Source organism: Heptranchias perlo, chromosome 13, assembly GCF_035084215.1.
Source record: "Heptranchias perlo isolate sHepPer1 chromosome 13, sHepPer1.hap1, whole genome shotgun sequence".
Lineage (NCBI taxonomy): Eukaryota > Metazoa > Chordata > Chondrichthyes > Hexanchiformes > Hexanchidae > Heptranchias > Heptranchias perlo.
The window spans coordinates 23,159,514-23,173,041 of NC_090337.1; the positions used below are offsets into that span (position 1 = coordinate 23,159,514).

A 13,528-nucleotide genomic window follows, 5' to 3' on the forward strand; every position below is an offset into this window, starting at 1 on the left:
ACCTAAGCGTCCCTGTCCAGGGAGAGAAAAAAAAATCAGACAACAATCTCTGTCCTGACCACTATCCATTAACCCCTGTGTACGCATGCTCAGATTGCCTTTTGCATTGATTTTTGTTTGATAATTGCTCCTGTGATGTGCTTTGCGATGTTTTACTATATTAAAGGCGCTATATAAATACAGGCTGTTGTTGTTGGGTTCACACATGAAGAATGGCAAATAAGATGAGCTACCAGAAGGTTGTTAGCACATGTAGAATTATATGCTGGTAAAGGTCAGCATCTTTCGAAGAGAAGGGGAGAAAAGGAGAGAAAATTGGCAACAAAATTTTTAAAAATGGTACAAGCTTCACGTGCACACATTCTATATGCCCATCTTGCCTTCCCAGCTATCTGCAAATACTTTCTTAAAATGATCATTGCTTTAGTATAGTGGACTATTTGTCTTGTTTTAGTTTTTGAATGTGTCTTCGAGTTGGTAAGTCATTTCTATTAGAAAAATACCATATGAATTTAATTTTTAAAAAATACAAATGCTTGAGCACATAGAAATTGATGTATCAAACAAAGCTGTTCAAATATGCTACCGAGGAATTGACAATTGAGAGACAGTCACCTGTTCCTATGCTTCTGCACACCTGCCACTTTTGGATGCCAAGTCCTGATATCACTAATCTCTGTGAGCTGAGTTCTCTGAATTCCCTTGTTGTCCCTGGTGCTTTTCATAAGACCTCAAATTTATTACATCTTTAAGTGTGGACATAAATACCTTGGCATCAACAGAGAGATGCTCGAACTGGGCTTGCCACCTGTGCCTGAGCTTTCCCTTGCAGATAACAATGATGTCACTTGCTCGTCAATCACGTCTGCAAAGCAGTCAGCTTTTGCTGCATGATAGTGGTAGAAATTGCAACTGGGTCATAGAAATTTCAACATTACTCAGACCAGCTCTCATCTTTTCATGCAGAGAGACAGCAAATCTGTTTCATCAGTGGCTCGATGATGTTGGAATTTCAAAGCAACGAAACAGGGCCCTTGGCCATGCCAAACCTCAGCTTAACAGATGGAGCCCTCCTTCAGCCACTACTCTGCCCCTTCCTCAATCATGATGAGTGACTCACTCTGTGCCTCCCTCTTAAACTCATTAAGCCCCTCTGAAGTGTCTATAACTGGGCTGGTGCCTGGTTCAAGTGACATGGATGATGCAGAGTGTTGAGTTGAGCCTTGCAGTGCAGAGGTGCCTGATTTTCCTTCCAAGGGGTCTGGCCTTTCTATAAAAGAAACAAAATGGCACAGGGTGAGCACATGGGCATTGTTGTGGATATTGTCGCAATGAAAGTACATGGTATGTTTCATGGAAGAGCACAGAAACTGATCTAAACTTGACAAAACATAAATTGTTGCCACATGAAAGTATATATTTGCACAAACCAGGAGCATTGTTGTCTCCACAAACTTCAGCCTCCCAGCCAATGATCTCCATGATGGCCCCCTCACAGTGGGTATTTGCTGAGTCCCACCACCAGTCCTTGTAAACTGTTTCCTGTTCAAGGCCATCTTCTTTTGCAAAGAAAAGAACAGTATGCATTGCATGAGAAAATTTGGCAGATAGAAGAGGCTACAGCAATGTATAGGTGTAGCTGAATAAAATGTGCTATCTTGCCTGCTGAAATTCAAAAAGCAGAGTGAGTAGAGAAATGTCAAGGTGAGCAATTAGGTGGCCTGTCAATTCTCTTCCGTTATACACGGGCTTGACTGACTTAAGTTAGCTTACATTGCTATAAATGGCTATGCAAGGAGTTGTAGCCACCAGCCATGTTTTCCTGAATGTAGTTTTAGAAAAGGGTACTGTTAACCTAAATTTATCCAGTCATTTTCTGGAAGTGGAGAACACAAAAGATAACAAAAATATTTCGGAAGTATGCAAACAGCCTAGAAAAGGCAGACGTGAAGTTGTACCTGCAAAGAAAAGAACAGTTTTTGGCCGACTATTCTTATGCATGAACCCTTTGTTTATTGGTGGGTTGCCCTTCTTGACCCATAGCAGGAATTTTAATTTTCTCTCATACCATCTACAATAATATGAAGGGCCTCTTCCATGAAATGGGCTTATGTGGATTTCCTTGCTCCTTCCATTAGCTCCCAAAATTTGCACACTTCATAGCTGGATTGATGCACCATGCACCAGTTACATGACTATTGAGATGGCTAACTGATGATTAAGCAGCATTATTGCAGGTGAATCTAATTGCCTGTGTATTAGTTTTAATGCACCCGATCTCCAAGAAAGCGCATAGGTTAAATTGCATTCTCGCAAATGCGGTAAAAATAAGGTTAAAATTAACTCTCATTTAACTCATCAAGTTAGTGTGAGGTGACAGAATGTTAAATATATTACACAACATACTTTTACATTAATAAAACCAATTACTCAACAATGTTTAAAGTGATTGCAGTCATTTTTAATTACAAAAAAGAAAGGACTTTGTTTTGCAAAACAATAGAAAAAAAGCATTTCTTCTTGTGTATGTCCATCTTGGATTTTTGCAGCATCTCCAGCAAGCAGTGTGTCCGTCTATCAACCGCAATGTTGTGCGACAGACAAAATACTAGAATTATTCTGCCAGTTCACACTGCAGGTCATACTGGAAAGCACCATCACAGTGGTGCAAACATCAGAAACATTGCTTTAAAAAGTCCAAGTTATGTTCCAGTTTACATCCACCTTACAAATATGTCATTGTAAGCCTTTTATTAAGGGGGCTGGGGCTTCTCAGATGCGTCATCAGTCATTGTTGAAGTGGCTAACCCATGTCTCCCAGGAGCTAACTTTGCAATCTGTTCCCCCCCGCCCCCGCGCCGCGCCCCGCCGCCCTCCCCAAACTCCTCCTTGAACAATTGGTAAACCCTTGATTCCATCAATGATGTGTCTCATTAGCAGTCCCTGGAAAATGAGCATCCATGCATAATATTTTGCTGGTGATTTCATAACATTGATAGATTAAGGTAGCTCTAAAGGATTCTTGTGATAAAGGGAGAACACTCTCTACAGCAGCATGAATGGTGACATGAATCACCGTGGGCTCGATGGGCCAAATGGCCGCCTCCTGTGCTGTAACCATTCTACGATTCTATTCTATGAATGCATCCATTATATGCCTTCCTTATATTCAAGGAATGACAAACAACTGAAAAATTGGATCGACCTTTCCAGCTGGTGAATAATGTATGCAAAAGAGGCTAGCCCACTGATGTTAATTGTAATTGCCTGGAGCTACCCAGTGATGTTGGAGTTTAGAGCAGTGGTTACTTTCACTTTCACTGAGAACCCAAATATTGGTTCTTGACTAAACCTCTGTGACAGGAGCTAGCACAGTGCAGAGATTCCAGCTCTGGTGAGTCACAGCCTCAGCACACACTGTTCCTCGTGGAAGGTGATGTAGCCAGGATGTACACATTGCACATAGTATCTCAGGTAGTTGTGAGCACTGAAGGTCCACCCAATGCCCTTGCACCTCTGAGCAGTCATCTCTTGCTTTATTCTCTCCTCCAAAGTGTCCAATGAAGGGAGATTTGAGGTATTCACAGAAAGACTACTTCCATAAGCTATCTCCAGCTTTGCTCATCCTTTGAACTCTGCCAGCTCTCTCCAGTGCTTTAGTACCACTTCAATTATGTGAAATTCATGCATTATGTGAATAGAGTAAATATGCATTGTTCCCATTAATTGCTGCTTAACAAGGACTTAACAAGCAAATAAAATATTAACACCAGTTTAGTGTGTTAAAGTGCATTACAACCATTTATTCCCAGGTGCATTTTGGGGACCATTCACACCAATGGACAAAATATTCCTTAACATACAATTGGTGCGTGTATTAGCTCTAATGAACACAAAATATTTCCACCCCAAATGTTTTTTTCCCTTCAATTTAGACACATGGGGGTAGATTTTCAAGCTTGCTGCCTGGGCGTTAAACTGGCATTGTGGATCGGCTGCCCATTAGAGAAACTGCCCAATTTTTCTTTCCATTGATTTCAATAGAAATGAAAATTGGGTGGTTTCTATAATGAGCGGCCAATCCACAATCACAGTTTTGCGCCTGGGTGACAAGTTGAAACATTTTCAACTTGCCCCATTAAAAAAAGCACATTCTCAGAAGCACATTGCAATGATGTTGTTGACAAGCTTATTTAGCATGTGTTATAAGGAGAAGTGCAGTTAAGCTAAATATATCAAAGTGCAATACTCCTCTCATGCAGTGCTCTTACTTCATCATCTCCCACCACCATCAATGACAGACCTATAACCAGCAATACTTCTTGTGTTATATAGCTCAGAATGTTCCCTCAGGGCACTACTTGGGCTGAAGGAGAAAATCTACTGTACTACTACTAGTTTTTTTAACCCACTTTAAGTGGACGTAGAATGGAAATTTTACATGACTACTATAATGTTTTACAAGACTACTATAATCAGTTTGATTATGTAATTTAGTGAAATTCCCTTAATGTCAGTAACATGCTGGATGTAATTTTCTGGGTACACACTGGTGGTGAGGAATCTCATCCACTGCAAGTACCTATTGGTAAATCACATACTGCCAATATACAAGAAAGTTCTCCCTGTTTGTATCAATGTTGCAATTTAAGCAATTGGTTTGATTTAGTCTCCACAAGTAGGGAGGCTGCAAGATGAAGTTTGCAAGCAGAGGCTGAATGCTGCTGCATGTAAATATGTTTTAAACTTTAATAAATTTGTTCTTTTAACATTCAGTATTGGATTTTAAATGAATCCTCAAAGAAGTTCAAGGGAAGAAGTGTGTACTCACTAAGTCAATACTGTTTATACGTGACTATAGAATTTGTATAATCTTCATGTGCATACAATCAAAATACCCACTTGCACTCATAGTTTTGAACTCACCTATTTCTCTTGACTTGCCAAGACAGAAGGCATGTAAATCAGGTTCAATACTCAAAACCAAGAGGCAGATGGCCAGCAATGGTCATATTCTGATGAAGAACAATTTAATGACTGAAATATTTGAAAGATTAACTCTCAGCAGAAAGTTACGAGATGGAGTATCTGGGCAGGTCTGTCACTCCCACCACATTTGCTTTAGTTTGGGATGTTTTAGTCAACTCTTTGCCAAGCCTCCAGAGAGGATAGCACCAGTAAATATCAAGAAGTCTAAATTTTAGGGGAGGGGAAAATTGATCCTATTTGACCAGCCTTATTTAAATCAGCCTTCTATTGGCTGATTGTGGAGTGCCACTGATGATGCATTGTAAAGTCAGGAACCTAAACCATCCTATCCTCCAAGGCTTAGCTCTTTGCATTGAGTCAGAAAGGTGTAAGTTCAAACGTCGCTCCAGGACTTGAGCACATAGAAATTTACAGCACAGAAGGAGGCCATTCAGGCCATCATTTCTATGCTGGCTCTTTATTGAGCAATCTAAAATCAATCCCACTGCCCCCTCTCCCCATAACCCTGTATCTCCCTCTATTTTCAGGGTGGATAAAGGGGAACCAGTGGACGTAGTGTATTTAGACTTCCAGAAGGCATTCGACAAGGTGCCACATAAAAGATTATTGCTCAAGATAAAGAATCACTGGATTGGGGGTAATATTCTGGCATGGGTGGAGGATTGGTTATTTAACAGGAAGCAGGGAGTTGGGATAAATGGTTCATTCTCGGACTGGCAACCAGTAGTCAGTGGTGTTCCGCAGGGGTCGGTGCTGGGTCCCCAACTCTTTACAATCTATATTAACGATTTGGAGGAGGGGACCGAGTGTAACATATCTAAGTTTGCAGATGATACAAAGATGGGAGGGAAAGTAGAGAGTGAGGAGGACATAAAAAACCTACAAGGGGATATAGACAGGCTGGGTGAGTGGGCGGAGATTTGGCAGATGCAATACAATATTGGAAAATGTGAGGTTATGCACTTTGGCAGGAAAAATCAGAGAGCAAGTTACTTTCTTGATGGCAAGAGACTGGAAAGTACTGCAGTACAAAGGGATCTGGGGGTCCTAGTGCAAGAAAATCAAAAGGTTCGTATGCAGGTGCAGCAGGTGATCAAGAAGGCCAACGGAATGTTGGCGTTTATTGCTAGGGGGATAGAATATAAAAACAGGGAGGTATTGCTGCAGTTATATAAGGTACTGGTGAGACCGCACCTGGAATACTGCATACAGTTTTGGTCTCCATACTTAAGAAAAGACATACTTGCTCTCGAGGCAGTACAAAGAAGGTTCACTCGGTTAATCCCGGGGATGAGGGGGCGGACATATGAGGAGAGGTTGAGTAGATTGGGACTCTACTCATTGGAGTTCAGAAGAATGAGAGGTGATCTTATTGAAACATATAAGATTGTGAAGGGGCTTGATCGGGTGGATGCAGTAAGGATGTTCCCAAGGATGGGTGAAACTAGAACTACGGGGCATAATCTTAGACTAAGGGGCTGCTCTTTCAAAACTGAGATGAGGAGAAACTTCTTCACTCAGAGGGTAGTAGGTCTGTGGAATTTGCTGCCCCGGGAAGCTGTGGAAGCTACATCATTGAATAAATTCAAAGCAGAAATAGACAGTTTCCTAGAAGTAAAGGGAATTAGGGGTTACGGGGAGCCGGCAGGAAATTGGACATGAATTTAGATTTGAGGTTAGGATCAGATCAGCCATGATCTTATTGAATGGCAGAGCAGGCTCGAGGGGCCGATTGGCCTACTCCTGCTCCTATTTCTTATGTTCTTATTTCAAATGTTTATCTACTTTACCCTTAACACAATGCAATGATCTCTGCCTCATCTACCTCCTGCAGCAATGTATTCCATGCTCTAATCACTCTACAACAAAAAACTTCTTACTTCTCCTCACTCACAGTAACAATTGATGACCTCGTTATGCCGACATTTGCCTATTTAGCAACCAATCCATTCCAAAGTAATTCAATATCAGTGAAATGCTGTATTTCAAATCTTTGAGGTTTTGCTGAAAGACCTGACAAGGCACTAAACCAATATAAGTCTAGGAGATGCAGCATAGTAGGAAGATTAACAAGAGAAAATGAAAAGAAAAATACACTTTAAAAACAAAAATAAAAGTATGAATCTTGTAGTAATTAATTAATTTGGAATTAATTTCCAGTGTGTTCAATCAATTTCACTGCATTTGTAACATTCCCATGTGACATCTTAAAATCTGGCTCAATCAATAATCGTTTTGTAAAGATCTGATGGGAAAGAAGTGTGAATTGTAACAAAGCTATCAGTAATCAGAAGTGGATTATTTACCATCTGGGACACTCTGCCTTTCCCAACCAGAGGATGAGGAAGAGCCCATGCTGGTTGGTGAAGCTGGAGTTTCTTCCTTTTCTGTAAAGAGCAGAAATACATCTTATCCTTACAGTTTAGTTTCATCTAATGTACACCTATCATTCTTGCAATTTGTTCTATCTCATGCCTGCAAGAGAAGTTAACCAAGAAAAGACCAAGTACACCAGCTCCAAGTAAAACTCCACAATGAACTGAAAAAGAAGTAAACGCAAAGGCTCTTTTAAGAGCCACCCACAGTTTCTCTGAAGACACTGTACTGACACCTCTGTATGGAATCATTTTACAAACTCCTGTAATAAGAATTCATTAAACACTAAAAATATTTTGCACACACGCACACACACACTTAGATCAACTCTTGTATCTCACTGCTCCTCAGGAAACATATATTAGTCAGGCACAAATCATGAGAAAGGCCTTGCCTGAAAAAAATAAGAGGGCTGATCTGGTTATGCTCTTAAGCACACCTTTGGGTTTAGTTAACAGTTTTAAATTTTTGGAATATAAAATTATTTTTTATTCTTCATTTGCATTGCTGATAAATTAGTGATGACTCTTTACAGCCCAACAATAGGAGAATTTATTGTATTTTAAGTAAAATCAGCAATTCACTTTAACTTGTAAAAATCATTACAGACAGGAAACTCTTACCCCTGCTGTGCTTTATAATAATATCTACTCAAGGAGAAAGTAACTGTACAGACAAGAGCATTTTATTTCTCTCAAAATTGGTTGGTTACTGACTCCTCTATTAATCCGAAAGTTATCCAAGTTCACTGGGAAGGAAGGAAACTGAGACATATCAGTGACATCAGTTAGGCATTCCTGTGCTGCTATTCTGAAATCTACCAAATCATGAAGCATGCAATTATCTGTGACTTGAAAAGCATATGACTTTTAGTCAATCAATATATATTGATGGGTAAAAGGATGGGGCAATGTGGTGCAGTGAATTAATAAAGAAAGAACTTATATTCATTTAGTGCATTTAGGACATCCCAAATCACTTATGAGTTACTTTTAAAGTGTAGTCACTGTTGTTAGGTAGACAAATATGGCAGCCAATTTGTGCACAGCAGGGTCTCACAATTAGCAATTAGACAAATAACCCAGTTAATCTGTGTTTGGTAGTTGATGCTTTCCCCTGCCACCAGAAATGATGACAGAAAATGGGTCCGGCACGAAAGCGATTGGAGGGATAAATGTTGGCCAGGATACCAGGAGAACTCCCATGCTTTTCTTCAAATAGTGCAATGGAATCTTTCACTTGCACCAGAACAGACAGATGGGACCTCTGTTAAACATCCTGTCCAAGCTAGGACAATCAACTTGCACTCTGGGACCAGGATCTGATTTCAGTCCAAGCAAGGAAGATTGATGTGCAGTTTAATGCAATAGTTAAAGAAAGAGGTCTAGATTTCCCACTGTCCTTCACCTGATTGTACGTGGTGAGTGGGGCGAGGGGGGAAGAGAGAGAGAAAAGTGAGCAATCCATAACATTGTATCTCCACCCACTTTAGTGCCTGAAACATTTTCCATTGTCATTTCCATATGCCCAACCATTTATGGCAGGGCGAATTTGGACTTTCTTTCTTTTATTATGTTCAGCATGCTGGATAAATACATATCTAGGACCAGCACACTAAATAAACATGACCCTAACTGGATTAACAAGTTAATCAAAAGGAAAATAAAAATAAAAAGGAAAAACAACCTCTACAAATCCTGCATGGAGAGAAGTGAAGAGATTCACTGGGGTATATTGGGGTAAAGAGAGACCTGGAAAGAAGCATAGCTACAAATGCAAAATATAACTAAGAAATTCTTTCAGTACTTTAACATTTTTGACACAATTTGATTTTTGTTAGAGTGGTTAAGGGAACGGTTTACTCGTAGCTATACCATTACCTGTTGATACAAACATATCATCTAAGTCCTCAGAATCATGGCTTGAGTGCCTTCGGCCCAATCCAACAGAATAACTTCTCTGCCGTTTGCTTCCTGAGCAAGAGCCCCGGGTCTGGTTGAATTTAACTCCTTGAACAAACCAAAAGAGATTTCCATGATTCATAATGCATAGGAATGCTGCAGTATTCAGTTATTATACATAAAACTATTGTTATAGAATATTACTAGAGGCCCTTTTAGTTAGGTATAAAGAAGCATACACAGCCATACTGAAATGTAGGTTAGCACAATGAATGTGCCATTAGGCATTGTAGGCAAAGTGCCCTAAAAATGTCCAATGGTGTCCTAAAATGGTGCGTACAACAATCCCGCTGACCCCTGGGAAAACAGAAAGAGTTAATGCTAAGAACTATTGGGTGGTCCAAGACAGCATTGTGAGGACAAAGGAGTTTACACAATTGCAGCTGGATTCCACTATATTTGCAGCTAGGCTTGTCGAGGATCAATCGACATGTTAGGATTATTTTAAGATGAGAAGAGCCTGGAATGACCTATGATGTCGAGATGCCGGTGATGGACTGGGGTTGACAATTGTAAACAATTTTACAACACCAAGTTATAGTCCAACGATTTTTATTTGAAATCTACAAGCTTTCGGAGGCTTCCTCCTTCCTCAGGAGCTCCTGACATTTACCTGAGGAAGGAGGAAGCCTCCGAAAGCTTGTAGATTTCAAATAAAAATCATTGGACTATAACTTGGTGTTGGAATGACCTAAGAAGAGCCATTCTTATACTGTCTTGGGTCATGATTTGAAGCCAGAGAAAGTGAAAGGAGTTTTCACGGCTAGATCTGGGAATGACCAAATCCTTATCTGGATTGTGTTACCACAACTATTTAAAGTTAGGCAAAAAAAAAGTTTGCACCTAATGAACAGACCTGGATTTTATCAAGTAATTAACTATTGCTCATATTAAGTGCTTAATATATGTTTCTCTATTTCTCTTCTGCGTTTAAAAGTCTAAATAAAGGCTCGGCATCCATTCCTTACTAACTCTATGAAGTGCCTTGGGACAGTTTTCTATATCAAAAGTGCTATTAGGTATCAGCCATGGCTCGTAGTTCTCCTGGTATCCTGCTCAGCATTTATCCCTCAACCAATAACACTAAAACAGATCATCTGATCAATTTTCTCACTGTTGTTTGTAGGACCTTGCTGTGCTCAAATTGGCTACCACGTATCCTACATTACAACAGTGACTACAATTCAGAAGTATTTAATTGGCTGTAAAGCACTTTGAGACGTCCTGAGGTCACGAAAGGCGTTATATAAATGGAAACTCTTTCTTTTCTTACATAAATACAAGTTGTTGTTACTGAATATTAAAAAAAGGATAATAATTCCAACCTTACATCAGTATATTTTGGTCCTCTGCAGATAATGGAGACTGTTAAAGAAGTAAACTGTTGGCCTGAGTCTTCTAGAAGTGACCCTCTGTGTGTTCTTTATATATAAGGTTATTTTTGTTACCAATTAGTAATAATTTACCTTTTAGCTCAAAAACAGCATTCAATCTTTCCTTTTTCCTTAGATTAAATCTATTTTAAGGAGCAATATCTTCAGGAAAAAGCACTTTTAGACTAGCCAAAAAGGTTTAATGAACACGAAATGCACCAACATAAATTGCAATATGGCATCATTTGAGTTGTCACAATGATAAAAATGATGTACAACTTATCTCTTTCCCTAAACAAAGATGTTTGCCAAAAAACTTTTTTATGAAGACAGTGCCCTTTTTGCACAAACTTTGCTTTGTGTAGTCAGTAGAACCATGGGCCAAGATTTTTTGGCCCCCTTTGATTGGGATGCATCTTTAGCAGGGCAGGACTTCTGCCCGTCATGGAGATGCACTCCTAATCCCAGCTTAACTTCCGGCCTCAGTGTCATTTAACTACAGGAGGCAGCTTCTGCTGGAGAGTCCTGCTGAAATGGATGCTAAGTTTTGCTTCAAAAATTTTAATCCTTCTTTCTGGAGCCTGTGCAAGGCAATGCTCTGACTGAGAGTGATTGCACAGGTCCTGCAGCATGGAAGAAATTGGGGTTCCTCTCTGCCAACTTTCGAATGCTAGATGCCTAGGCCTAATAGGCAGTTTTCAAATGACACCAACGCTGAAAAATAACACTGGAGTGCATATTATCCTCATTGGCACGTTCTTTCCATTCACCTGCCCACATATGCCCAGACATTGGGAAATGGAAGGGAGGCATAAAGAGGTGAGTGCATGGCAGAAGATGTCCCTAAGCACTAATCTTTCGCTGCCCACCTCGGATCCCCTGAAAAATTGGCGGGGGAAGGGGGTGATGGGCCATATTCTCTGTACTGTTGCCACATGATGTAATTCATTGAAAATTACTTTTGCATGTGATGGACCAAAAATGTGAGTCAAAGAGTAGGGAAAAAATCATTAGTACATTCACATTACCTGTGTTTCGCACTTCCACATATGATGGTAAACATTCTTGTGTGACAGCATTCATTGGAATGATAGTTGTATACATGGACATGCTGTTACATGCTCTGCTTGTCTGAATGGCTTTCAGGCGATATCTTCTAGAAGGTCCTCCAAAAAATGAGACAACAGATTATTTAGTTCTATTTACAGACTGTTATCTAATACTTTCGATTCAGTCTATCCATCTATATTGTTCAATTAGTATCTAGTGCAATGAAAACCTGCTGTAAATAGTGTGGAAATTAAAGTTTCTGGGAGATTCTACTTCTCTTAATGCAAAGTTGCTTACTTCAACTCATTTAATAATTAAATGTTTAAGCACTAAATTCCCACTTTGCTGCATTATTTACGTTGCTAAGTTCAAATTGCTGGAGCATTCAAATATTTAACAGCTAGAAACCATTTAAAACGATCAGGAGTGGACGGTATTGGGGAAGACTTTTCTCTTTTTCTGCTTGGGTTATAAAGGATCGCCTGGGCACAGTGCACAGAGGACAATCAGGCAGGGAGGATCGCATACCCCATAACAGAACCAGCCCAATATTTCACCCACTAACATCGGAACCGAATTTAAGATCGCAAGAAGGCAAAGATGACAGACAACCCTGCGCCCCCCCCCCACCACACTCAGTCCTACTCCCAACCAGATATTTAGCTAGTTCTGTTTTGAGGGAGTCAATATAGCATCAGCTGCTTTTGCTGAGAATCTGTTCTACGTATCCACTACTCTATTGAGATAAGAATTTTCCATTGTTTATCTCTTATTTTCGTCTTTCAAGGTTTAAGTATAACACACACTTATTTTTACAAACCAAAGTTCTAGAAATTTATTTACCATATTCAATTTCACTCTCTTTCTCAGCCATATTTTCAAAGTCTCTGATGACTGACTGTACAGTCAACTGATGGAGGATCTCTTCCCATGGATTTTCAGCGATTTGTGTTGATTCCTGTTGAGATGGTGCATGGTAGAGGGAGGAAAGGTTAGCTGTTACCTCCCACGTAACTGATTTCCCACAGATCAAGCCATGAATCACCGATTTACACTGCATTGGGGGTATATCATTCACTTCAGTCAAACCCGGGTCCTCTGAGTTCATTGGGGAGAATAGATTCTCGGGATCGAAGAAAGTATCCCACTCTGGGGTGGACACTTGGAACAGTAAGGTGTCTGTGGAAAAAAACAATTAGAAACAAACTCAGAAATCAAAAGTCGGTACAGTTTATTTAAATAAAGTTAAACTGGTTTGGTCCTCACTGAAGCTTGCTGCTAACTTTGTGATTAGTATTGGGTACTCCTGTTGCTAGATCAGGCTATTATAATATGTTATTGTCTGTTGCTAAGTTTATGAATATTGTTGTGTTTCCTGCTTTTTTCTTCTTCTGCTATTTTTCCATTCCCTTTACCCTTAAGGCATAGACTCCTTGCTGGGGTACAATTCCACAGACACTGGGTGCCCTCTAGTAGCTTGTGCAATCAGTCGCTATTCATGTGTGAGCACATTTTAGAGCATCAGCAGGCTATTCACAATGGAAGGCATCACAGTTGAATCCAATGCTGTTTACGCCCAATATATTTCCTCATACACATTCTTTTAATAGGGGTCACTGGATACTGATCAAGACCAGAAGCCCTGGGTAATTATTTTTCCCTTCCCTAACCTGTCTCAGAGCAACTCCGACAAATGCTATGTGCACCCAAGATCATTCAGGAATTTAATCTAGAGCCATCTGACCTCAGGAATCCATGCAACAGCTGATTTTACTACAT

General features: G+C 40.0%; 1 protein-coding gene across 3 annotated transcripts in view; it reads right to left on the reverse strand.

Moving 5' to 3' along the window:
* The window catches only part of vwa5b2 (von Willebrand factor A domain containing 5B2), a 121,234-nt gene that overhangs the window by 5,495 nt on the left and 102,211 nt on the right, over positions 1-13,528 (reverse strand). For 2 of the 3 annotated variants that reach the window (XM_067995151.1, XM_067995152.1), the window contains exons 16-20: positions 12,593-12,928; positions 11,728-11,865; positions 9,246-9,374; positions 7,296-7,376; positions 1,121-1,270 (exon numbers count right to left, since the gene is read on the reverse strand). In XM_067995151.1, coding sequence (XP_067851252.1) covers positions 1,121-1,270; positions 7,296-7,376; positions 9,246-9,374; positions 11,728-11,865; positions 12,593-12,928 — 834 coding nt within the window. The remainder of the gene's footprint in view (positions 1-1,120; positions 1,271-7,295; positions 7,377-9,245; positions 9,375-11,727; positions 11,866-12,592; positions 12,929-13,528) is intronic. The other variant, XM_067995153.1, reaches the window with a different exon arrangement.